Raw genomic sequence first — 21,652 nt, 5'->3', positions numbered from 1 at the left:
ACAACAAAAAAGTGACATGTTTATCCTGAAAGGCTCATTGTTTATAAGGGCTACTTCTACTATGAACTGAATGAAACTTATATGTTTGGAGGTGGAGATGAAGATGAAGAATACGTCTCCAAAATTTTAAACTGTACACTCAGTACCAGAAAATTTGTAGAGGAGAGGTAGAGAAGAGAGAAGAGCCCCTGTGATAGCCGTATAAGCAGACTGGGATGTGAAAACCAAATAAAAAAGTAACAGAATATAAAACAGATGTGTAAAAAGAGAACCCTACACGTATCACTCTACAGATTTTAAATGCAATGAGATTCAAATTGTAGGGTCTACATACCTTAAAAGTACAAAACCAAATCTTTGCTTTTTGCATTTTATGGGAATAACTGCAAGAAGATATTTTCAATATAGCTACTTAAACAAAACTGCATAATTTCCTCACCAGTACATGTGTCAATATGTATAGGGTACATCTATTAAGGATCCACATGTAGATGAAGGGCAAGAGACAGCCAGTGAGTGCTGAGAGTGTATTTATAGTGAATTTTTGCTAGAGATGAGACTCTCACCATAGTTCATCCATTCTTCAATCCAAAGTACCCAGCCCATCATACACACACACACACACACACACACACACACACACATATATATACACATACACACACACACACACATATATGTGTGTGTGTGTATACTCATAAACAACAATAAATTTGATCAACAGGTTATTATATCAACATATTACATTATTTAAAGGAATGGTCATGAATTTGAGAAAAATTCAGGGATATATGAGAGAAGTTTCAGTGAAAAGTGAGAGGTGGAAATGATGTAAATACAGTGTACTCATGTATAAAATTCTAGAAATAAAATAAAAGTTTAAAAAAGAAGAAAAACGAAGCAGACTCTTGTTGATGAAATGATTATGGGAATTCAGCAAAGGAATTTTTTTTTCTTTCTGCACAAACCACTATGGGAACCCAAGGCAAGTGACATGGTACTGTTCTTTGGATTCTAGTATGTAGACTAATTGTACTTAGAAGGGAAATGCTGAATGACATTAGTACAGTATTCCATTTAGTGGAAATATAGACTGAGCTAGGATACAGTGAGACTAACTTCTCAGAAAAGTGATAAGCTAGCAATTGTTCAGATCCTAGGGCCTAATACATGTCATGGAAACCTGACTTTTCCAGTAACTAGAGACTTAAAAACACCTTTAATTATGTCACTGTTTGTGAGATGGATAGTACAAAGGGGAATATAAGGGTATTAGGGATATTTTATTGTGGAAGATATGCCCAAGTCCACTTTCAAGATACTCATATGGGCAAGTAATATATATTATAGGTAAGATAGAATACTAGTTTTGTAATTCAACTTATATTTTTATGTAATTATTATTATACCATGGAATTATTTATAGGATATTATCTAACATGAACTTGATACCTGTTATCTTCACAAAATATGCCTACTGCAGAGACTGAAAAATGAAGTCATGTCTATATAGTTTTGAAATCATTTGACTATGTCCATTTTGCTGATACATATTTTTGATACATGTTATTAATGTTCATTTGCCATAGCGAAATAACACATAAAGTTCATGTAACTAACTTACATAATGCACTGCAGAATCTAGTATGCTCTTCTGGTTTCATTATAAGGAAGAAAGAACTGAATGGTTTACAACAATTGGTGAGCATATCAGGATGTCAGTGGTAAACAAAGAAAAATTTGGATGTAACTTGATTTTCAAAATTCAAAATCAATGTCAATAAAGATACAAACAAATTTTCTTTGATTTATGCAATTTCTGAAATCCTAGAAAATTTGGTGTATTTTAATATTATGCAAAATGATGTTGCTTATATTTAACATAGATTTAGGTTGTTTTTTCAGATAATATTTTAGTACTGGGTTTTGTTTCTGATTTTCTGTTTGTTTGTTTTTTTCTGTCAACTTGTCATCTGGGAAGAGGGAATCTCAATTAATAAACTTCCTTCATTGAGTAGGGGCACAAGCACCCGGGTAGCTAGGGCTCAGAGTTGGCTGACACCCGCCAGCTACCCACAACACCCACCACGGGATCTTAAGATTTCTGGTGAGTGGAACACAGCATCTGCTCCAATCCAATCGCGTGGGACCTGAGACTGCATTAGTTAGGGAAGCAGAAAACCCAGTCTGAGTAAAGGCACAAGCCCCTTCCTGACCGACCAGCACTGGGTTAGCTAGGGCGCAGAGTCAGCAGACACCCGCCAGCTACTCACGACTCCAGCCATGGGATCTTAAGACTTCAGGTAATCCGGCCACCCTCCCGGCCAGAGAAAAGGTCTCCACCCGGACCAGGAGCCTTTTGCCTCAGGATCAGCGGGAGCCATCTTGGTTCCGGGACTCTGCTGAACTTAGTCTGCACAGGTAAGAGTGTGCACCACAGAGGCTGACAGCTTCTGGGATAGACGGGAGCCACAGAAACTCTGAGACAGCACCCTTTTTGGGCTCAAGACATCTGGCCACCCTCGTGGCCAGAGGACAGGTGTCTGCCCGGCCAGAGAGCCCTTAGCCTCAGGACCTGCAGTAGCCATCTTGGTTCTGGGACTCCACCGAACTTAGGAACTTAGTCTGCACAGGTGAGAGTGTGCACCACAGAAGCTGACAGCTTCTGGGACAGGCGGGAGCCACAGAACCTCTGAGGCAGCACCCTTTATGGGCCCCAGACGTCTGGCCACCCTCCAGGCCAGAGGACAGGTGTCCACCCAGCCTGGGAGCCCTGTGCCTCAGGATCGGCAGGAGCCATCTTGGTTCCGGGACTCCACTGAACTTAGTCTGCACAGGTGAGAGTGTGTACCACAGAAGCTGACAGCTTCTGAAACAGGCGGGAGCCAGAGAGCTACTGAGGCAGCACCCTTTTCGGGTCCCAGACATCCGGCCACCTTCCTGGCCAGAGGACAGGTGTCCAACCAGCCCGGGAGGCTTTTGCCTCTAGATTGGCGGTAGCCATCTTGGTTCCGGGACTCCACCAACATAGTCTGCACAGGTGAGAGTGTGCACCACACAAGCTGACAGCTTCTATGACCCGCCAAAGCAACACAGCTTCTGGGAAAGGTCATGTTTTCGGCCTGCATCTTCTTCCAGGAGGAGGTCCAAACACCAGATATCTGTGCAACTTCCCTGTAAGAGGAGAGCTTGCCTGCAGAGAGTGCTCTGACCACTGAAACTAAAAGGAGAGAGCCTGTCTCCCAGGTCTGCTGATAGAGGCTAACAGAATCACCAGAAGAACAATCTCTAAACAGAGACAACTATAACAACTAACTCCAGAGATTACCAGATGGCAAAAGGTAAATGTAATAATCTTACTAACAGAAACTAAGAACACTCACTATCATCAGAACCCACCACTCCCACTTCGCCTAGTCCAGGGCACCTCAACACACCAGAAAAGCTAGACCCGTATCTAAAAGCATACCTCATGATGATGGTAAAGAACATGAAGTAGGACTTTAATAACACACTTAAAGAAATACAGGAGAACACAGCTAAACAGGTAGAAGACATTAAAGAGGAAGCACAAAATCCCTTAAAGAATTGCAAGAGAACACAGCTAAACAAGTAGAAGACATTGAAGAGGAAGCACAAAAATCCCTTAAAGAATGACAGGAAAACCAAACCAAACAGGTGATGGAATTGAATAAAACCATCCAAGACCTAAAAAAGGAAGTAGACACAATAAAGAAAACACAAATTGAGGCAACGCTGGAGATAGAAACCCAAGGAAAGAAATCTGGAAGCATAGATGTGAGCATAAGGAACAGAATACAAGAGATGGAAGAGAGAATCTCAGGTGCAGAAGACCCATAGAGAACATCTGCACAAAAATCAAAGAAAATACAAAATCCAAAAAGATTCTAACTCAAAACATCCAGGAAATCCAGGACACAATGAGAAGACCAAACCTACAGATAATAGGAGTAGATGAGAATGAAGATTTTCAACTCAAAGGACCAGCAAATATCTTCAACAAAATTGTAGAAGAAAACTTCCCAAACCTAAAGAAAGAGATGCCCATGAATATACAAGAAGCCTACAGAACTCCAAATAGACTGGACCAGTAAAGAAATTCCACCCGGCACATAATAATCAGAACAACAAATGCACTAAATAAAGATAGAATACTAAAAGCAGTAAGAGAAAAAGGCCAAGTAACATATAAAGGCAAGCCTATCAGAATTACACCAGATTTTTCACCAGAGACTATGAAAGCCAGAAGGGCCTGGGCAGATGTTATACAGAAACGAAGAGAACACAAATTTAAGCCCAGGCTACTATACTCACCCAAACTCTCAAATACCATAGATGGAGGAACCAAAGTATTCCACAACAAAATTAAATTAACACATTATCTTCCCATGAATCCAGCCCTTCAAAGGATAGCAACAGAAAAAAACCAATATAAGGACAGGAACCACGCCCCAGAAAAAGCAAGAAGGTAATCTCTCAACAAACCTAAAAGAGGACAGCCACAAGAACAGACTGCCAACTTCAACAACAAAAATAAAAGGAAGCAACAATTACTTTTCCTTGATATCTCTTAATATCAATGGACTCAACTCCCCAATAAAAAGACATAGATTAACAGACTGACTACACAAACAGGAACCGACATTTTGATGCTTACAGGAAACTCATGTCAGAGAAAAAGATAGACACTACCTCAGAATGAAAGGCTGGAAAACAATTTTCCAAGCAAATGGTAGGAAGAAACAAGCTGGAGTAGCCATCCTAATATCTAATACAATTGACTTCCAACCCAAAGTCTTCAAATAAGTGAAGGAAGGGCACTTCATACTCATCAAAGGTAAAATCCTCCAAGAGGAACTATCAATTCTGAATATCTATGCTCCAAATAAAGGGCAGCCATATTCTTTAAAGATACTTTAGTAAAGCTCAAAGCACATATTGCACCTCACACAATAATAGTGGGAGATTTCAACACACCACTTTCACCAATGGACAGATCATGGAAACAGAAACTAAACAGGGACACAGTGAAAGTAACAGAGGTTATGAAACAAATGGATCTGCCAGATATCTACAGAACATTTTATCCTAAAACAAAAGGATATACCTTCTTCTCTGCACCTCACGGTACCTTCTCCAAAATTGATCACATAATTGTTCACAAAACATGCCTCAACAGATACAAAGATATTGAAAATGTCCCATGCATCCTATCAGATCACTGTGGAATAAGGCTGATCTTCAATAACAAAATAAATAATAGAGAGCAAACACACACGTGGAAACTAAACAACATTCTTCTCAATGATACCTTGGTCAAGGAAGGAATAAAGAAAGAAATTAAGGACTTTTTGGAGTTTAATGTAAATGAAGCCACAACATACCCAAACTTATGGGACACAATGAAAGCATTTCTAAGGGGAAAACTCATAGCTCTGAGTGCTTCCAAATAGAAACTAGAGAGAACACACATTAGCAGCTTTACAACACAACTAAAAGCTCTAGAACAAAAGGAAGCAAATTCACCCAAGAGCAGAAGACTGCAGGAAATAATCAAACTCAGGAGTGAAATCAACCAAGTGGAAACAAGAAGAACTATTCAAAGAGTCAAACAATCGAGGAGCTGGTTCTTTGAGAAAATCAACAAGATAGATAAACTCTTAGCGAGACTCACTAGAGGGCACAGGGAATGTATTCTAATTAACAATATCAGACAAGAAATGGGAGACATAACAACAGATCCTGAAGAAAACCAACACACCATCAGATCATTTTACAAAAGGCTATACTCAAAAAAAATGGAGAACCTGGATGAAAGGGACAAGTTTCTAGACAGATACCAGCTACCAAAGTTAAATCAAGATCAGGTTAATGATCTAAACAGTCCCATATCCCCTAAAGGAATAGAAGCAGTCATTAATAGTCTCCCAACCAAAAACAGCCAAGGACCAGATGAGTTTAGTGCAGAGTTCTATCAGACCTTCAAAGAAGATCTAATCCCAGTTCTTCACAAACTATTCCACAAAATATAAACAGAAGATACTCTACCCAACTAATTCTATGAAGCCACAATTACTCTGATACCTAAACCACAAAAAGACCCAACAAAGATAGAGAACTTCAGACCAATTTCCCTTATGAATATCAATGCAAAAATCCTCAATAAGGTTCTGGCTAACCTAATCCAAGAACACATCAAAACAATCATCCATCCTGACCAAGTAGGTTTGATCCCAGGGATGCAAGGATGGTTCAATATACGGAAATCCATCAACATAATCCAGTATATAAACAAACTCAAACACAAAAACCACATGATCATCTTGTTAGATGCTGAGAAAGCATTTGAAAAAATCCAACACCCATTCATGATAAAAATCTTGGAAAGATCAGGAATTCAAGGTCAATACCTAACCATGATAAAAGCAAATTACAGCAAACCAGTAGCCAACATCAAAGTAAATGGTGAGAAGCTGGAAGAAATCCCACTAAAATCAGGGACTAGAAAAGGCTGTCCAATCTCTCCCTACCTATTCAACATTGTACTTGAAGTTCTAGCCAGAGCAATTAGAAAACAAAACAAGATCAAGGGATACAAATTGGAAAAGATGAAGTCAAAATATCACTCTTTGCAGATGATATGATAGTATATATAAGTGACCCTAAAATTCCACCAGAGAACTCCAAAGCCTGATTATCAGCTTCAATGAAGTAGCTGGATAAAAATTTAACTCAAGCAAGTCAATGGCCTTTCTGTACACAAAGGATAAACAGGCTGAGAAAGGAATAAGAGAAACAACACCCTTCTCAATAATCACAAACAATATAAAATACCTTGGCCTGACTCTAAGGAAGAGAAAAATCTGTATGATAAGAACTTCAAGTCTCTGAAGAAAGAAATTAAAGAAGATCTCAGAAGATGGAAAGATCTCCCATGCTCATGGATTGGCAGAATTAACATTGTAAAAATGGCTGTCTTGCCAAAAGCAATCTACAGATTCAATGCAATCCCCATCAAAATTCCAACTCAATTCTTCAAGGAATTAGAACGGGCAATCTGCAAATTCATCTGGAACAACAAAATACCTAGGATAGCAAAAATTCTTCTCAAGGATAAAAGAACCTCTGGTGGAATCACCATGCCTGACCTAAAGCTATACTACAGAGCAATTGAGATTAAAACTGCATGGTACTGGTATAACAACAGACAAGAAGACCAATGGAACATAATTGAAGACCCTGAGATGAACCCACCCACCTATGGTCACTTGATATTTCACAAGTGAGAAAAAAACCATCCAGTGGAAAAAAAGACAGCATTTTCAACAAATGGTGCTGGCACAACTGGCAGTTATCATGTAGAAGAATGCGAATTGATCCATTCCTATCTCCTTGTACTAAGGTCAAGTCTAAGTGGATTAAGGAACTCCACATAAAACTAGAGACACTGAAACTTATAGAGGAGAAAGTAGAGAAAATCCTCGAAGATATGGGTACAGGGGAAAAATTCCTGAATAGAACAGCAATGGTTTGTACTGTAAGATCGAGAACCGATAAATGGGACCTCATAAAGTTGCAAAGCTTCTGCAAGGCAAAAGGCACTGTAAATAAGACAAAAAGACCACCAACATATTGGAAAAGGATCTTTACCTATCCTAAATCAGGGGACTAATATTCAATATATATAAAGAACTCAAGAAGGTGGATTCCAGAAAATCAAGTAACCCCATTAAAAAATGGTGCTCAGAACTGAACAAAGAATTCTCACCTGAGGAATACTGAATGGCAGAGAAGCACCTGAAAAAATGTTCAACATCCTTAATCATCAGGGAAATGCAACTCAAAACAACCCTGAGATTCCACCTCACACCAGTCAGAACGGCTAAGATAAAAAATTCAGGTGACAGCAGATTCTGGTAAGGATGTGGAGAAAGAGGAACACTCCTTCATTGTTGGTTGGATTGCAAGCTTGTACAACCACTCTGGAAATCAGTTTGGAGGTTCCTCAATAAATTGGACATAATACCACCAGAGGATCCAGTAATAACTCTCCTGGGCATATATCCAGAAGATGTTCCAACAGGTAAGAAGGACACATGCTCCACTATGTTCATAGCAGCCTTATTTATAATAGCCAGAAGCTGGGAAGAATCCAAATGCCCCTCAACAGAGGAATTGATGCAGAAAATGTGGTACATTTATACAGTGGAGTACTACTCAGCTATTAAGAGGAATGAATTTACGAAATTCCTAGGCAAATGGATTGACCTGGAGGGCATCATATTGAGTGAGGTAACACAATCACAAAGGAATTCAAACAATATGTACTCACTGATAAGTGGACATTAGCTCAAAATCTTAGGATACCCAAGATATAAGATACAATTTGTTAAATGCATGAAACTCAAGAAGAACGAAGACCAAACTGTAGACACTGTGCCCCTTCTTAGAATTGGGAACAAATCACCCATGGAAAGAGTTACAGAGATAATGGTTGGCACTGTGACGAAAGGATGGACTATCTAAAGACTGCCATATCCAGGGATCCACCCCATAATCAGCTTCCAAACGCTGACACTATTGCATACACTAGCAAGCTTTTGCTGAAAGGACCCAGATATAGCTGTCTCTTGTGAGACACTGCTGGTGCCTAGCGAACACAGAAGTGGATGCTCACAGTCAGCTATTGGATGGATCACAGGGCTCCCAATGGAGGAGCTAGAGAAAGTACCCAAAGAGCTAATGGGATCTGCAACCCTATAGGTGGAACAATAATTATGAATTAACCAGTACCCCAGAGCTCTTGACTCTAGCTGCATACGTATCAAAAGATGGCCTAGTCGGCCATCACTGAAAAGAGAGGCCCATTGGACTTGCAAACTTTATATGCCCCATTACAGGGGAATGCCAAGGCCAAAAAGTGGGAGTGGGTGGGTACAGGAGTGGGGGGGGAGTGTATTGGGGACTTTTTGGATAACATTGGAAATGTAAATGAGGAAATACCTAATAAAAATTACTTCTAAATTAAAAGAAAAAGAAAATTCCTTCATTATATTTGTCGATAGATAAGTCTGATGTGACTTTGCTTAATTAGTTATTAGAGAGAATACAACCCGATATGGTTAGTTCTACCCCTTGATAAGGAGACCCTGCATGGTATAAGAGCAGCCTTATTTATAATAGCCAGAAACTAGAAAGAACCCAGATGCCCCTCAACCTAGATGTCCCTCAACAGAGGAGCAGATACAGAAAATGTGGAACATTTACACAAATGTGGTACATTTACACAATGAAGTGATACTCAGCTATTAAAAACAATGAAATTATGAAATTCTTAGGCAAATGGATGGATCTGGAGGATATCATCCTGAGTAAGGTTACCCCGTCACAAAAGAACGCACATGATATGCACTCATTGGTAAGAGGATATTAGCCCAGAAGTTTGGAATACCCAAGATACAATCACAAACCACATGAAACACAAGATGAAGAAAGACCAAAGTGTGGATATTTTGATCCTTCTTAGAAGAGGGGACAAAATTCCCATGGAAGGAGTTACAGACACAACATTTGGAGCAGCGAATGAAGGAATGGTCATCCCGAGACTGCCCCACCCATATAAAACCATCAAATCCAGATAATTTTGTGGATGACAATAAGTACTTGCTGACAGGAGCATGATATAGCTGTCTCCTGAGAGGCTCTGCAAGTACCTGACAAATACAGAAGTGGATGCTCACAGCCATCCATTGGACTGAGCACAGGGTTCCCAATGAAGAAGCTAGAGAAAGGATCCAATTAACTGAAGGGGTTTGTAGTCTCATAGGAGGAAAAACAGTATGAACTATCCAGTACCACCAGAGCTCCCAGGGACTAAACCACCAACCAAAGAGTACACATGGTGGGACTCAAGGCTTCAGCCACATATCTAGCAGAGGATAGCCTTGTTGGAAATCAATGAGAGGAGAAGCCTTTGGTCCTGTGAAGGCTCTATTTCCCATTGTAGGGGAATGCCAGGGGAAGAATAAGGGAGTGGGTGGGTGGGTAAGCAGGGGCAGGGGGAGGGAATAGGGGGTTTTCTGAGAGGAAATCAGGAAAGGGGGTAACATTTGAAATGTAAATAGAGAAAATACCTAATAAATAATCTTTAAAAAAAGAAAATACCTGTGAAAAAAGATACAAATTCCATGTCACAAATTCACTGTTCCATGGAATACACTCTACTGAATAGTAATTTTTGATTAAAAAAAATGAAAAAAAATCCAGAAAATTTTATGCATTGAATTTAGTGGTGACTTATGTCTGGTCCAAAGGAAATACAAATTACCTGATCTCCAAAAGGCAGTCTAAATATCGTGAAATCAGATCAGTCTGTACTATAGTAGGATTTGTAGCAGTTAGATAAAAGCCACCATCCCTTAGGAACTTGTGAAGCTAACTCTCTGACTACCAAAAGGAGTCATTTCCTTTACATCTTGCAAAAGGTGCATACTACTCTCCAATTAGCATATACTAATGTTGATTTTCATCATATTAAGGTCCATGTTGGCCTCTAGGATACTTCATTGTCTATGGACAAATACATTTCAAATCTCCCACACAGTTCTCCTGAAGATACTGATAATACTTATCATCTATCTATTCCCACTATTCTGTGTACCTTATTCTGCTATTCTCACTATGATTTCTGTATTGTCTATCTGCTGCTATTCTCCCATCTCTCACAGATATCAATGGGCATGTTTAGAATGCTCTCTATGTTTCTTCTACTTTGCCTTTCTCTCTTGGTTCTGTACTCCTTGAAATGCCTCTGGTTGTCCACTGCCACCACCCCCCCTAAAAAAATTAAAATTTTCCATACCATGAAGCAATCATATGATCACTTAATACAACTTACTTTCCGACTTTGAATTTTCTCCTGAATTTTGTGGGCTTCTTAATCTTTTTCTTGTCTGACTTCTGGTAGATGGACGTGTTATCAATGTATGAGTTGCATTTACTTTTGTTCTACATGGATTTTCAAACATAGAATTGGATTGTACATTTTCCACTTGCCTCTGGTTGTTCTCCATTTTTCCTCCCACAAGAAGTCCTGCAAAGTACAAATGGTAATGTTTTAGATTTGGGTTTTCATAATTATCAACACTGTCTACGTTCCTGATATTATGAGTGCAAATTTATAAGAAATGTTTCTGTCCAAGATGGGCATTGTTTTTGTGTTTCTTCTGGTATGACTTCAAATTGTTCTATACTAATTGGATGGAAAATAGCAGTATCTCAACTAAGCATATCATGTATAGGCTTTCCTTTATTTGTTGTTACAAAAGAGAAGAAGTATGAAAGAATTCTAAATATCATACTCATCATAAAATATTACTTAAAAATTTTATTTTATAAACTACATGAACTAAGTTCTCTGCTTGTATTTTATAGCTGTTAGCTTCCTGTTTTGTAGGGCTTCTAACAGTGTGAGTGAGTGTGTCTCTGACTCTTTTTCCTGTTCTTTAAACTCTATTCCATTTATTGGGTTTCCATGTCTAGCCTGGATATTAGTTGTTTCATCTTTTCTTTGTTTTTTTTTTTTTGTTTTAAAGATATATTTATTTATTTTGTGTATGTGAGTACACTGTTGCCATCTTCGAACACACCAGAAGAAGGCATCATTTCTCATTATAGATGGTTGTGAGCCACCATGTGGTTGATGGGAATTGAACTGAGGACCTCTAGAAGAGCAGTCAGTGCTCTTAATTGATGGGCCACCTCTCCGGCCCTCCTTTTGCCTTTTCTAATTGTGTCTTGTTTTACCCTATTTGGCTGTTGTCTTTTGGAGGCTGGCTCTTTTCTAAAGGAAAACAGAGGAGGAAATAGTTATGGTAGAGAAGGGAAGTGTGAGTGGAGCTAGTGGAGTTTAAGGAGAGAAAACTATGTTAGAGGTATATGGTATGTGAGAAGAATGTATTTTCAATATAAAAAAAACCACATGGAGATGAGTCTAGAGAACTAGATATTTCATTATGATGTATTATTTTCAGAATCAAATTTACCAATGTAAACTGGCACAACTGGTGGTTAGCATGTAGAAGAATGTGACTTGATCCATTCTTATTTCCTTGTACAAAGCTCAAGGATAAGAGGATCAAAGAATACCACATAAAAACCAGAAACACTGAAATTTATAAAGGAGAAATTGGGGAAAACCCTCGAAGATATAGCACAGGGGGAAAAATTCCTAAACAGAATAGCAATGGCCTGTGCTGTAAGATCAAAATAGACATATTGGACCTCGTAAAATTGCAAAGCTTCTGTAGGGCAAAAGATACTGTCAATAAGACAAGAAGGCCACCAACAGATTGGGAAAGAGTTTTTGCCAATCCTAAATCTAATAAGGGACTAATAGCCAATATATACAAAGAGCTCAAGAAGCTGAACTCCAGAAATTCAAATAACCCCATTAAAAATGGGGTAGAGAGCTAAAGAACGAATTCTCAACTGAGGAATACTGAAGGGCTGAAAAGCACTTGAAAAAATGTTCAACATCATTAATCATCAGGGAAATGCAAATAAAAACAACGCTGAGATTCCACCTCAAAACCAGTCAGAATGGCTAGAATCAAAAATTCAGGTGACAGCAGATACTGGCTAGGAGGTGGAGAAAGAGGAATACTCCTACATTGCTGGTGGGATTGCAAGCTTGTACACTCTGGAAATCAGTCTGGCAGTTCCTCAGAAAACTGGACATAGTACTACCGGTAAATCCTGCAATACCTCTCCTGGGCATATACGCAGAAGATGTTCCAACTGGTAATAAGGACACATGCTTCACTATGTTCATAGCATCCTTATTTATAATATCCAAAAGCTGGAAAGAACACAGATGTCCCTCAACAGAAGAATGGATACAGAAAATGTGGTACATTTACACATTAGAGTACTCCTCAGCTATTAAAAACAATGAATTTATGAAATTATTGGGCAAATGGATGTATCTGGAGGACATCATCCTGAGGGAGGTAACCCAATCAGAAAAGAGGTCACTTGATATGCACTCACTGATAAGTGGATATTATTAGCCCAGGAACCTAGAATACCCAAGATACAACTTCCAAAACACAAGAAAATCAATAAGGAAGACCAACTCGTGGATACTTCATTCCTCCATAGAATAAGGAATAAAATATCCATGGGAGGAGTTGCAGAGAGAAAGTTTGGAGCTAAGACGAAAGGATGAACTATGTAGAGACTGCCCCACCTGCGGCTCTATCCCATAATCAGCCACGAAATGCAGACGCTATTGCATATGCCAGCAAGACTTTGCTGAAAGGACCCTGATAGAGCTGTCCCCTGTGAGGCTTTGCCAGTGACTGCTAAATACAGAAGTGGATGCTCATAGTCATCTATAGAATGGAACACAGGGCCCCCAATGGAGGAGCTAGAGAAAGTACCCAAGAGCTGAAGGTGTCTGCAACCCTATAGGTGGAACAACAATATGAACTAATCAGTACCACCAGAACTCGTGTCTCTAGCTACATATGTAGCAGAAGATGGCCTAATTGGCCATCATTGGGAAGAGAGGCCCCGTGGTCTACCAAACTTTATATGCCAGTACAGGTGAAAGCCATGGCCAAGAAGTAGGAATTAGTAGGTATGGGAGCAGGGCAGGGGAAGGGTATAGGGGACTTTTGGGATAGCATTTGAAATGTAAATAAAGAAAATATCTAATAAAAAGGAAAATAGAAAAAAAATACCCCCCTTATTTATATAACTGTGTAGGAATTATCAAAAACTAATTTCTTTTTAGTTAATGGTAAAGATACTAAGATGATTCAACAAATATGTTACAGTTAATATTCAATACTAATGTTTTAGTTCAGATTTCAATTTTATTTGATTTTTATTAGTTATACTTTTATAGTAGTTACATATACTTTTATATCTAGGGTACATTTAATAATACATATAAATTTAATAATGCATGAGATTTCTTTAAATATATCTATTGTTGACAATGGAAATTTAAAAAAATATAACTCACATATTTACTAGGAATTTGAATTGGCTTGAAATTGTAGATCATATCAAATGAGTATGTGGATCAATTGTACTGTAATAGAGAAAGGATCCAAGGAGCTGAAAGGTTTTGTAACCCCATAGTAGGAACAACAACATGATACAACAAGTAACACCAGAACTCCAAGGGACTAAACTACCAACCAAAGAGTACACAAGGAGGAACTCAACGCTTCAGCCACATATGTAGCAGAGGATGGCCTTTTTGGGCATCAGTGAGAGGAGAGTCCCTTGGTCTTGTGAAGGCTCAATTCCCCACTGTAGAGGAATGCCAGGACAGGGAAGTGAGTGTGGGTGGGTTAGTGAGCAGTGCAAGGGATATGGGGGGGGGGGGTCAGAAGGGAAATAAGGAAAGGGGTTAAAATTTGAAATGTAAATTTAAAAAAATCTAATAAAAATATTAAATAACCAAACTATTAGAGTAGACTAGTGAAAGCAAGTGCACAATTAAGAAACCACTGTAAGAAGGTTGGTATGAAAGAGAAAACAGTCAGAGGAATCTCCAAGAATCAACTGGAAATCACCAGGGAAATCTCTCCAGAGAAGAGAAAATAGCAAAAATAATTTAAGATTCCTGACAGTTATAAGAGGTTCTGTTGAAGAGCTAAAAAGTTTAGTTAGTTTTGGAAGTAACATAGTAGTGGAATAGTGGGGGAGTTGAGAAGGACCAGAAAACTAATGTGGAGGCTGTGATATTCATAACTATAAAGTTCCAGAAAGCAGAGTTGCCTAGAAGTTAGTTTTATGCTTTGACATGTAAGCACATTTATATGGCAAAGGAAGTGGTCCTTTCTGGCTGATGGAAGCATTTTACTCATGCCTAAGTAGTGCCAAATGTAGGTTTACACCTCTCCACTAGCAATCTCTTTATACCGTATCTTGAGCAAAGTCAAGACTATCATTTTGGAGTTTTTACAACCTTTTGAGGAATTGTAGTTTCCACTTGGACATGAAAACTAGTAGATTCTTCCTTGTATGCATGAAAGAGCCTAGCCACAGACTAAAGTATTTTGCTTACAATTTGTTTGATTATAAGATTTCTTATTTCTCACTGGAAGAGAAAAAATATGGAGGTTAGAGCACGGTTTCTAAACATAATAACTAATGGCATTTTGGGTCAGATGGCTTTATTTTTAAGAACCCATCTTGTATATCAAATAATATTTGGTAGCTGTACTGGCTGGTTTTGTGTCAACTTAATACAACTGGAGTTATCACAGAAAAGGGAGTTTTGGGTGATGAAATGTCTCAATGAGATCCAGATGTAAGGCATTATCTCAGTTAGTGATCAAGGGGGAGAACCACATTTGGGTGGTATCATCTCTGGGCTGGAAGTCTTGGGAACTATAAGAAAGCAAGCTGAGTATGTCAGAGGAAGCAAGCCAGTAATATCCCTCTATGGCCTCTGCATCAGCTTCTGCTTCCTGACCTGCTTGTGATCTATTCCTGACTTCCTTTGGTGTTGAACATCAACTTGGAAGTGTAAGCTGAATAAACCCTTTCCATCCCAATTTGGTTCTTGTTTTGTCCAGGAATAGAAACCCTGACTATGACAAAATGGTACCAGAAATGGTGTTTCAACATGACCATGTTTTGGGGAGGAATGTGGAAGGACTTTGTAACAAGTAAGCAACCACTGGAATAACAACTCCATAGTTGGGAAGAATGTTGGAATGAAAGAGACAACAGTCAGAGGAATCTAGAAGAATGAACTGGAATTCACCAGCGAAATCTCTAGAAGACCCATTTGGTGTAAAGATCTCTGTGGGATGTTATGTAGGAGCATAGAAGATAATGCTAAGAATAGTGCATAAGATGGAGGCCTGGATTTTTTAATTTCAGAGGGAAGATTAAAGATGATTATCAGGGCAGTTGGTATTTTGATTGTGAAGATTTTGAGGTTTTGGTTAGCTGGACCTGAAGAATCATCTGTGATTAACAAAATACCAGAACTACTAAAGGGAAAACTGCATTACTGGGACTATGGTTGGTGGTTAGCTAGAGCTAAGAAATTAGCTGTGATTAAGAAGAGACCAGCAACATTGAGGTGAACCCATCTGGGAAGTTTTGTCAGAGCACTAAGAAGCTGTGGTCCAGAGATAGTCAAGGTTGTACCTCCTGCAGTAACTGGACTTGATAATGTGTAAGAGTCACCCATGTGGTACTGGTTTTGAAGGCATGACAGGATCATGAAGAGCATCTGAGACTTGGCACTGTGAAAAGTTGTGAAAGGCCATTGTTGAAGGTAGAGCCTCAGTTGCAATTCATGGCCCAGGACAGAGGGGTCATGCAAAGGAGTTGAGGCTTGTCACCATGAAAAGAGCCCATGAGAGGTTATTGGTCAAGCCTAGTTACAGCCAAAGATAGCAGTGTTTTGGAGATGCCAGTACCATAAGATGACCAACACGAACAGCAGCAGCAGTGTAATACAAGTATCTGGAGCCTAGAATACAAGGTGTGTGTTACAAAGGAGAGAGCTGGAGAAGTGACCCAAGCTCTGGAAGGAGCCTAGAATATTGTGAGTGGATCCCAGACATTGGAAGGTTGGAGTTTGATTTTGTATTTGAATGCGACTGTGCCCGGATATTTTTCCTTCTTGAAGTAAGAAGGTGTTTTAGTGGAGCCCACAGTTAAGAGACTGAATTTTTAAAAGACCTTGCAGTTTTAAAAGATATTGGATATTTTAAAGGGGTTGAACTTTTAATATACAAAACTCTGGGACTTTTAAAGTTATTTAGATCTTGGGGAAGAATAAGAAAGTAAGGGTTGAGACTTAACAGTGATATGTTTGTGTGTCAAGTTGACAAGGTGTCAATTGTACTGCCTGGTTTTGTGTCAACTTGACACAAGATGGACTTATCACAGAAAACGGAGTTTTGGGTGAAGAAATGCCTCCATGAGATCCAGCTGTAAGTTATTTTCTCAATTATTGATCAAGGAAGGAGGGCCACTTTTGCATGGTACCATCTCTGGGCTAGTAGTCTTGGGTTCTATAAGAAAGCAAGGTATGTAAATCAGGAGAATCAAGCCAGCAAGAAATATCACCCTATGGCCTCTGCATCAGCTTCTGCTTCCTGACCTGCTTGAGTTCCAGTCCTGACTTCCTTTGGTGTTGAAAAGCAAAGTGGAAGTGTAAGCTGAATAAACCCTTTCCTCCACAATTTGGTTCTTGGTCATGATGTTTTTTCCAGGAATTGAAACCTTGACTAAGACAGAGGCTAACTACACTCAAGAAAACATAAAAAGTAATTTCATACTATTAAACCAATCTAAGAGAATCATACCCACACACTTTGGCACAGACCCACAACCACCACCATCATCAAAATAATAGGAAGTAGCAATCAATGGTGATTAATATCTCTCAAAAAATCATTGGACTTAATTCTCAAGTAAAAAGAAACAGTGCAACAGAATGTATATGTAAACAGAAATCATCATTCTACTGGGTAGAAGAAACAGATCTCAGTAACAAAGATAGACATTATCTCACTATAAAGGCCTAGAGAAAGATTTCCTAATCAAATGGGCCCAAGAAACAAGCTGAAGTAGCCATTTTAATGTCCAGTGAAATAAACTTTCAACATAAAGCAACATAATGAGACAGAAAAGGACACTTCATACTCATCAAAGAAAAAAAATCCATCAAAAAAACATCTCAAATCTCAACATCAAGACTTCTTCTAATGCAACCACATTTGTAAAAGAATCATCAGTAAAGTTTAAATTGCAAATCAAACTGCATGCGTTAATAGTTGGAGACTTCAACATCCCATTCTCACTAATTGACAGGTCATTGAGTCTAAAGCTAAACAGAGAAATAATGAAACTTACAGAGGTTATGATTTAAATGGACTTAATAGTTATCCATAGAATATTTTACACATACATAAACGAATATGTCTACTTCTCAGCACTTCATGGATCCTTCCCCTAAGTTGACAAAATAATGAGACACAAAACAAGCCTCCACAATATAAGAAGAAATAACCCCATGGAATAAAGCTGGACTTCAACAACAAATGAAACAGCAGAAAATCTACATGTTCTTGGAAAATGAACAGCTCTTTTTCAATTTCAGGGAAGAAATAAAGACATCAAAGACTTCCTAGAATTCATTGAAAACCTGGTACAATGTATACAAAGTTATGAGATACAATGAAAGCATTGCTGAGAGGAAAATTCATAGCACTAAGTGCACTCATAAAGAAATAGAAGAATTTTCATATTAATGAATTAAAGGTATATCTGAGGGTTCAAGGAAAATAGAAAAAAGAAGCAAATACACAAAGGAGAAGTAGACAGCAGGAAATAATGAAACTATGGGCTGAAATAGTCAATTAGAAACAAAGGGAACTATACAAAAAATTAACAAAACCAAGAGCTAGTTCTTTTAGAAAACCACCAAGATACACAAATCCTTAGTCAAGCTTGTTAGCATTGCTTCTATGCTCCACCACATTTACCAGACAACAGTCAAGTATGCTTGACTCATTATAAAAGGGGCCTTTTGCCCTCTCCTCACTATCTTACTCTCATAACATTTTGCTCCCTTACCCTCTCTGTACCTTTTCTTCCCATTCCTCTTCCCCCACCCCCATATCTCTCCACTTGTTCCTGACCAGCCTCTTCTCCTCACCCCTATCTCTCCCTTTGTATTTCTATATTTCTACTCCTTCCTCAATTATCCTTCTCCACACTGTATCTGTTGTATGGCTAGTACTTCAGGAAGAAGTGATGCATCAGCATGGGTCCACAGAGGCACCCCCTTCTACCTCAGCATACTTCACCTTTAAAAACATATCCGTCTTCCGGTCAGAAAAGCACCAGGGCAGCTGGGGCGCAGGGTCGGCTGACACTCGCCAGCTACCCACAACACCCGCCACAGGATCTTAAGACTTCTGGTGAGTGGAGCACAGCTTCTGCTCCAATCCAATTGCGCGCGGGACCTGAGACTGCATTAGTTAGGGAAGCAGAAACCGGCCTGAGTAGGGCCACAGGCCACTTCCGGCCGGATCAGCGCCAGGGTTGCTGGAGCGCAGGGTTGCCTGACACCCGCCAGCTACCCACGACCCCCGCCGCAGGATTTTGAGACTGCTGGTGAGTGGAACACAGCTTCTGCTCCAATCTTTAAACAGTGACAACGATAACAACTAAGCCCAGAGATTACCAGATGGCGAAAGGTAAACGTAATAATCTTACTAACAGAAACCAAGACCACTCACCATCATCAGAACCCAGCACCCCCACTTCGCCCAGTCCAGGGCACCCCAACACACCGGAAAAGCTAGACACGGATCTAAAAGCATATCTCCTGATGATGGTAGAGGACTTCAAGAAGGACTTTAATAACACACTTAAAGAAATACAGGAGAACACTGCTAAACAGGTAGAAGACATTAAAGAGGAAGCACAAAAATCCCTTAAAGAATTGCAGGAGAACACTGCTAAAGAGTTACAAATCCTTAAAGAAAAACAGGATAACATAATCAAACAGGGAGAAGTCCTTACAGAAAAACAGGAAAACACATCCAAACAGATGATGGAAATGAACAAAACCATACTAGACCTAAAAAGGGAAGTAGACACAATAAAGAAAACACAAAATGAGGCAACACTGGAGATAGAAACCCTAGGAAAGAAATCTGGAACCATAGATACCAGCATCAGCAACAGAATACAAGAGATGAAAGAAAGAATCTCAGGTGCAGAAGATTCCATAGAGAACATGGGCACAACAATCAAGGAAAATGTAAAATGCAAAAAGATCCTAACTCAAAACATCCAAGAAATACAGGACACAATGAGAAGACCAAACCTACAGATAATAGGAGTGGATGAGAATGAAGATTTTCAACTCAAAGGACCAGCAAGCATCTTCAACAAAATTATAGAAGAAAACTTCCCAAATCTAAAGAAAGAGATGCCCATGAACATACAAGAAGCCTACAGAACTCCAAATAGACTGGACCAGAAAAGAAATACCTCCCAACACATAATAATCAGAACAACAAATGCTCTAAATAAAGATAGAATACTAAAAGCAGTAAGAGAAAAAGGCCAAGTAACATATAAAGGCAAGCCTATCAGAATTACACCAGATTTTTCACCAGAGACTATGAAAGCCAGAAGATCCTGGACGGATGTTATACAGACACTAAAAGAACACAAATTACAGCCCAGGCTACTATACCCAGCCAAACTCTCAATTAACATAGATGGAGAAACCAAAGTATTCCACGACAAAACCAAATTCACACATTATCTCTCCACGAATCCAGCCCTTCAAAGGATAATAACAGAAAAAAACCAATACAAGGACAGGAACCACGCCCTAGAAACAACAAGAAGGTAATCCCTCAACAAACCTAAAAGAAGACAGCCACAAGAACAAAATGCCAACTTTAACAACAAAAATAACAGGAAACAACAATTACTTTTCCTTAATATCTCTTAATATCAATGGACTCAACTCCCCGATAAAAAGACATAGACTAACAAACTGGCTACACAAACAAGACCCAATATTTTGCTGCTTACAGGAAACTCATCTCAGAGAAAAGGATAGACACTACCTCAGAATGAAAGGCTGGAAAACAATTTTCCAAGCAAATGGCATGAAGAAACAAGCTGGAGTAGCCATTCTAATATCTGATAAGATTGACTTCCAACCCAAAGTCATTAAAAAAGACAGGGAGGGACACTTCATACTCATCAAAGGTAAAATCCTCCAAGAGGAACTATCAATCCTGAATATCTATGCTCCAAATACAAAGGCAGCCACATTCATTAAAGAAACTTTAGTAAATCTCAAAGCACACATTGCACCTCATACAATAATAGTGGGAGACTTCAACACACCACTTTCACCAATGGAAAGATCATGGAAACAGAAACTAAACAGGGACACAGAGAAACTAAGAGAAATTATGAATCAAATGGATCTGGCAGATATCTACAGAACATTCTATCCTTAAACAAAAGGATATACCTTCTTCTCAGCACCTCATGGTACCTTCTCCAAAATTGACCACATAATTGGTCACAAAACAGGCCTCAACAGATACAAAAATATTGAAATTGTCCCATGCATCCTATCAGATCACCATGGACTAAGGCTGATCTTCAATAACAAAATAAATAATAGAAAGCCAACCTTCACATGGAAACTGAACAACACTCTTCTCAATGATACCTTGGTCAAGGAAGGAATAAAGAAAGAAATTAAGGACTTTTTAGAGTTCAATGAAAATGAAGCCACAACATACCCAAACTTATGGGACGCAATGAAAGCATTTCTAAGAGGAAAACTCATAGCTCTGAGTGACTCCAAAAGGAAACTAGAGAGAGCACACATTAGCAGCTTGACAACACACCTAAAAGCACTAGAACAAAAGGAAGCAAATTCACCCAAGAGGAGTAGACAGCAGGAAATAATCAAACTCAGGGGTGAAATCAACCAAGTGGAAACAAGAAAAACTATTCAAAGAATCAACCAATCAAGGAGCTGGTTCTTTGAGAAAATCAACAAGATAGATAAACCCTTAGCCAGACTCACTAGAGG

At 39.0% G+C, this 21,652-nt stretch overlaps 1 protein-coding gene across 1 annotated transcript in view; it reads right to left on the bottom strand.

Annotated features, from left to right (window-relative positions):
• The window catches only part of LOC110287468 (uncharacterized), a 48,291-nt gene that overhangs the window by 3,629 nt on the left and 23,010 nt on the right, over positions 1 to 21,652 (bottom strand). Inside the window, 1 exon segment of the mRNA XM_021154079.1 lies at positions 10,919 to 11,113. Within this exon segment, the coding sequence (XP_021009738.1) occupies positions 10,919 to 11,113 (195 nt within the window).

The sequence above is a fragment of the Mus caroli genome, unplaced genomic scaffold (genome assembly GCF_978045245.1).
Source record: "Mus caroli unplaced genomic scaffold, Mus_caroli_1 scaffold_5, whole genome shotgun sequence".
In the NCBI taxonomy this organism is placed as follows: domain Eukaryota; kingdom Metazoa; phylum Chordata; class Mammalia; order Rodentia; family Muridae; genus Mus; species Mus caroli.
This window is presented reverse-complemented; position numbering and strand designations above follow the sequence as displayed.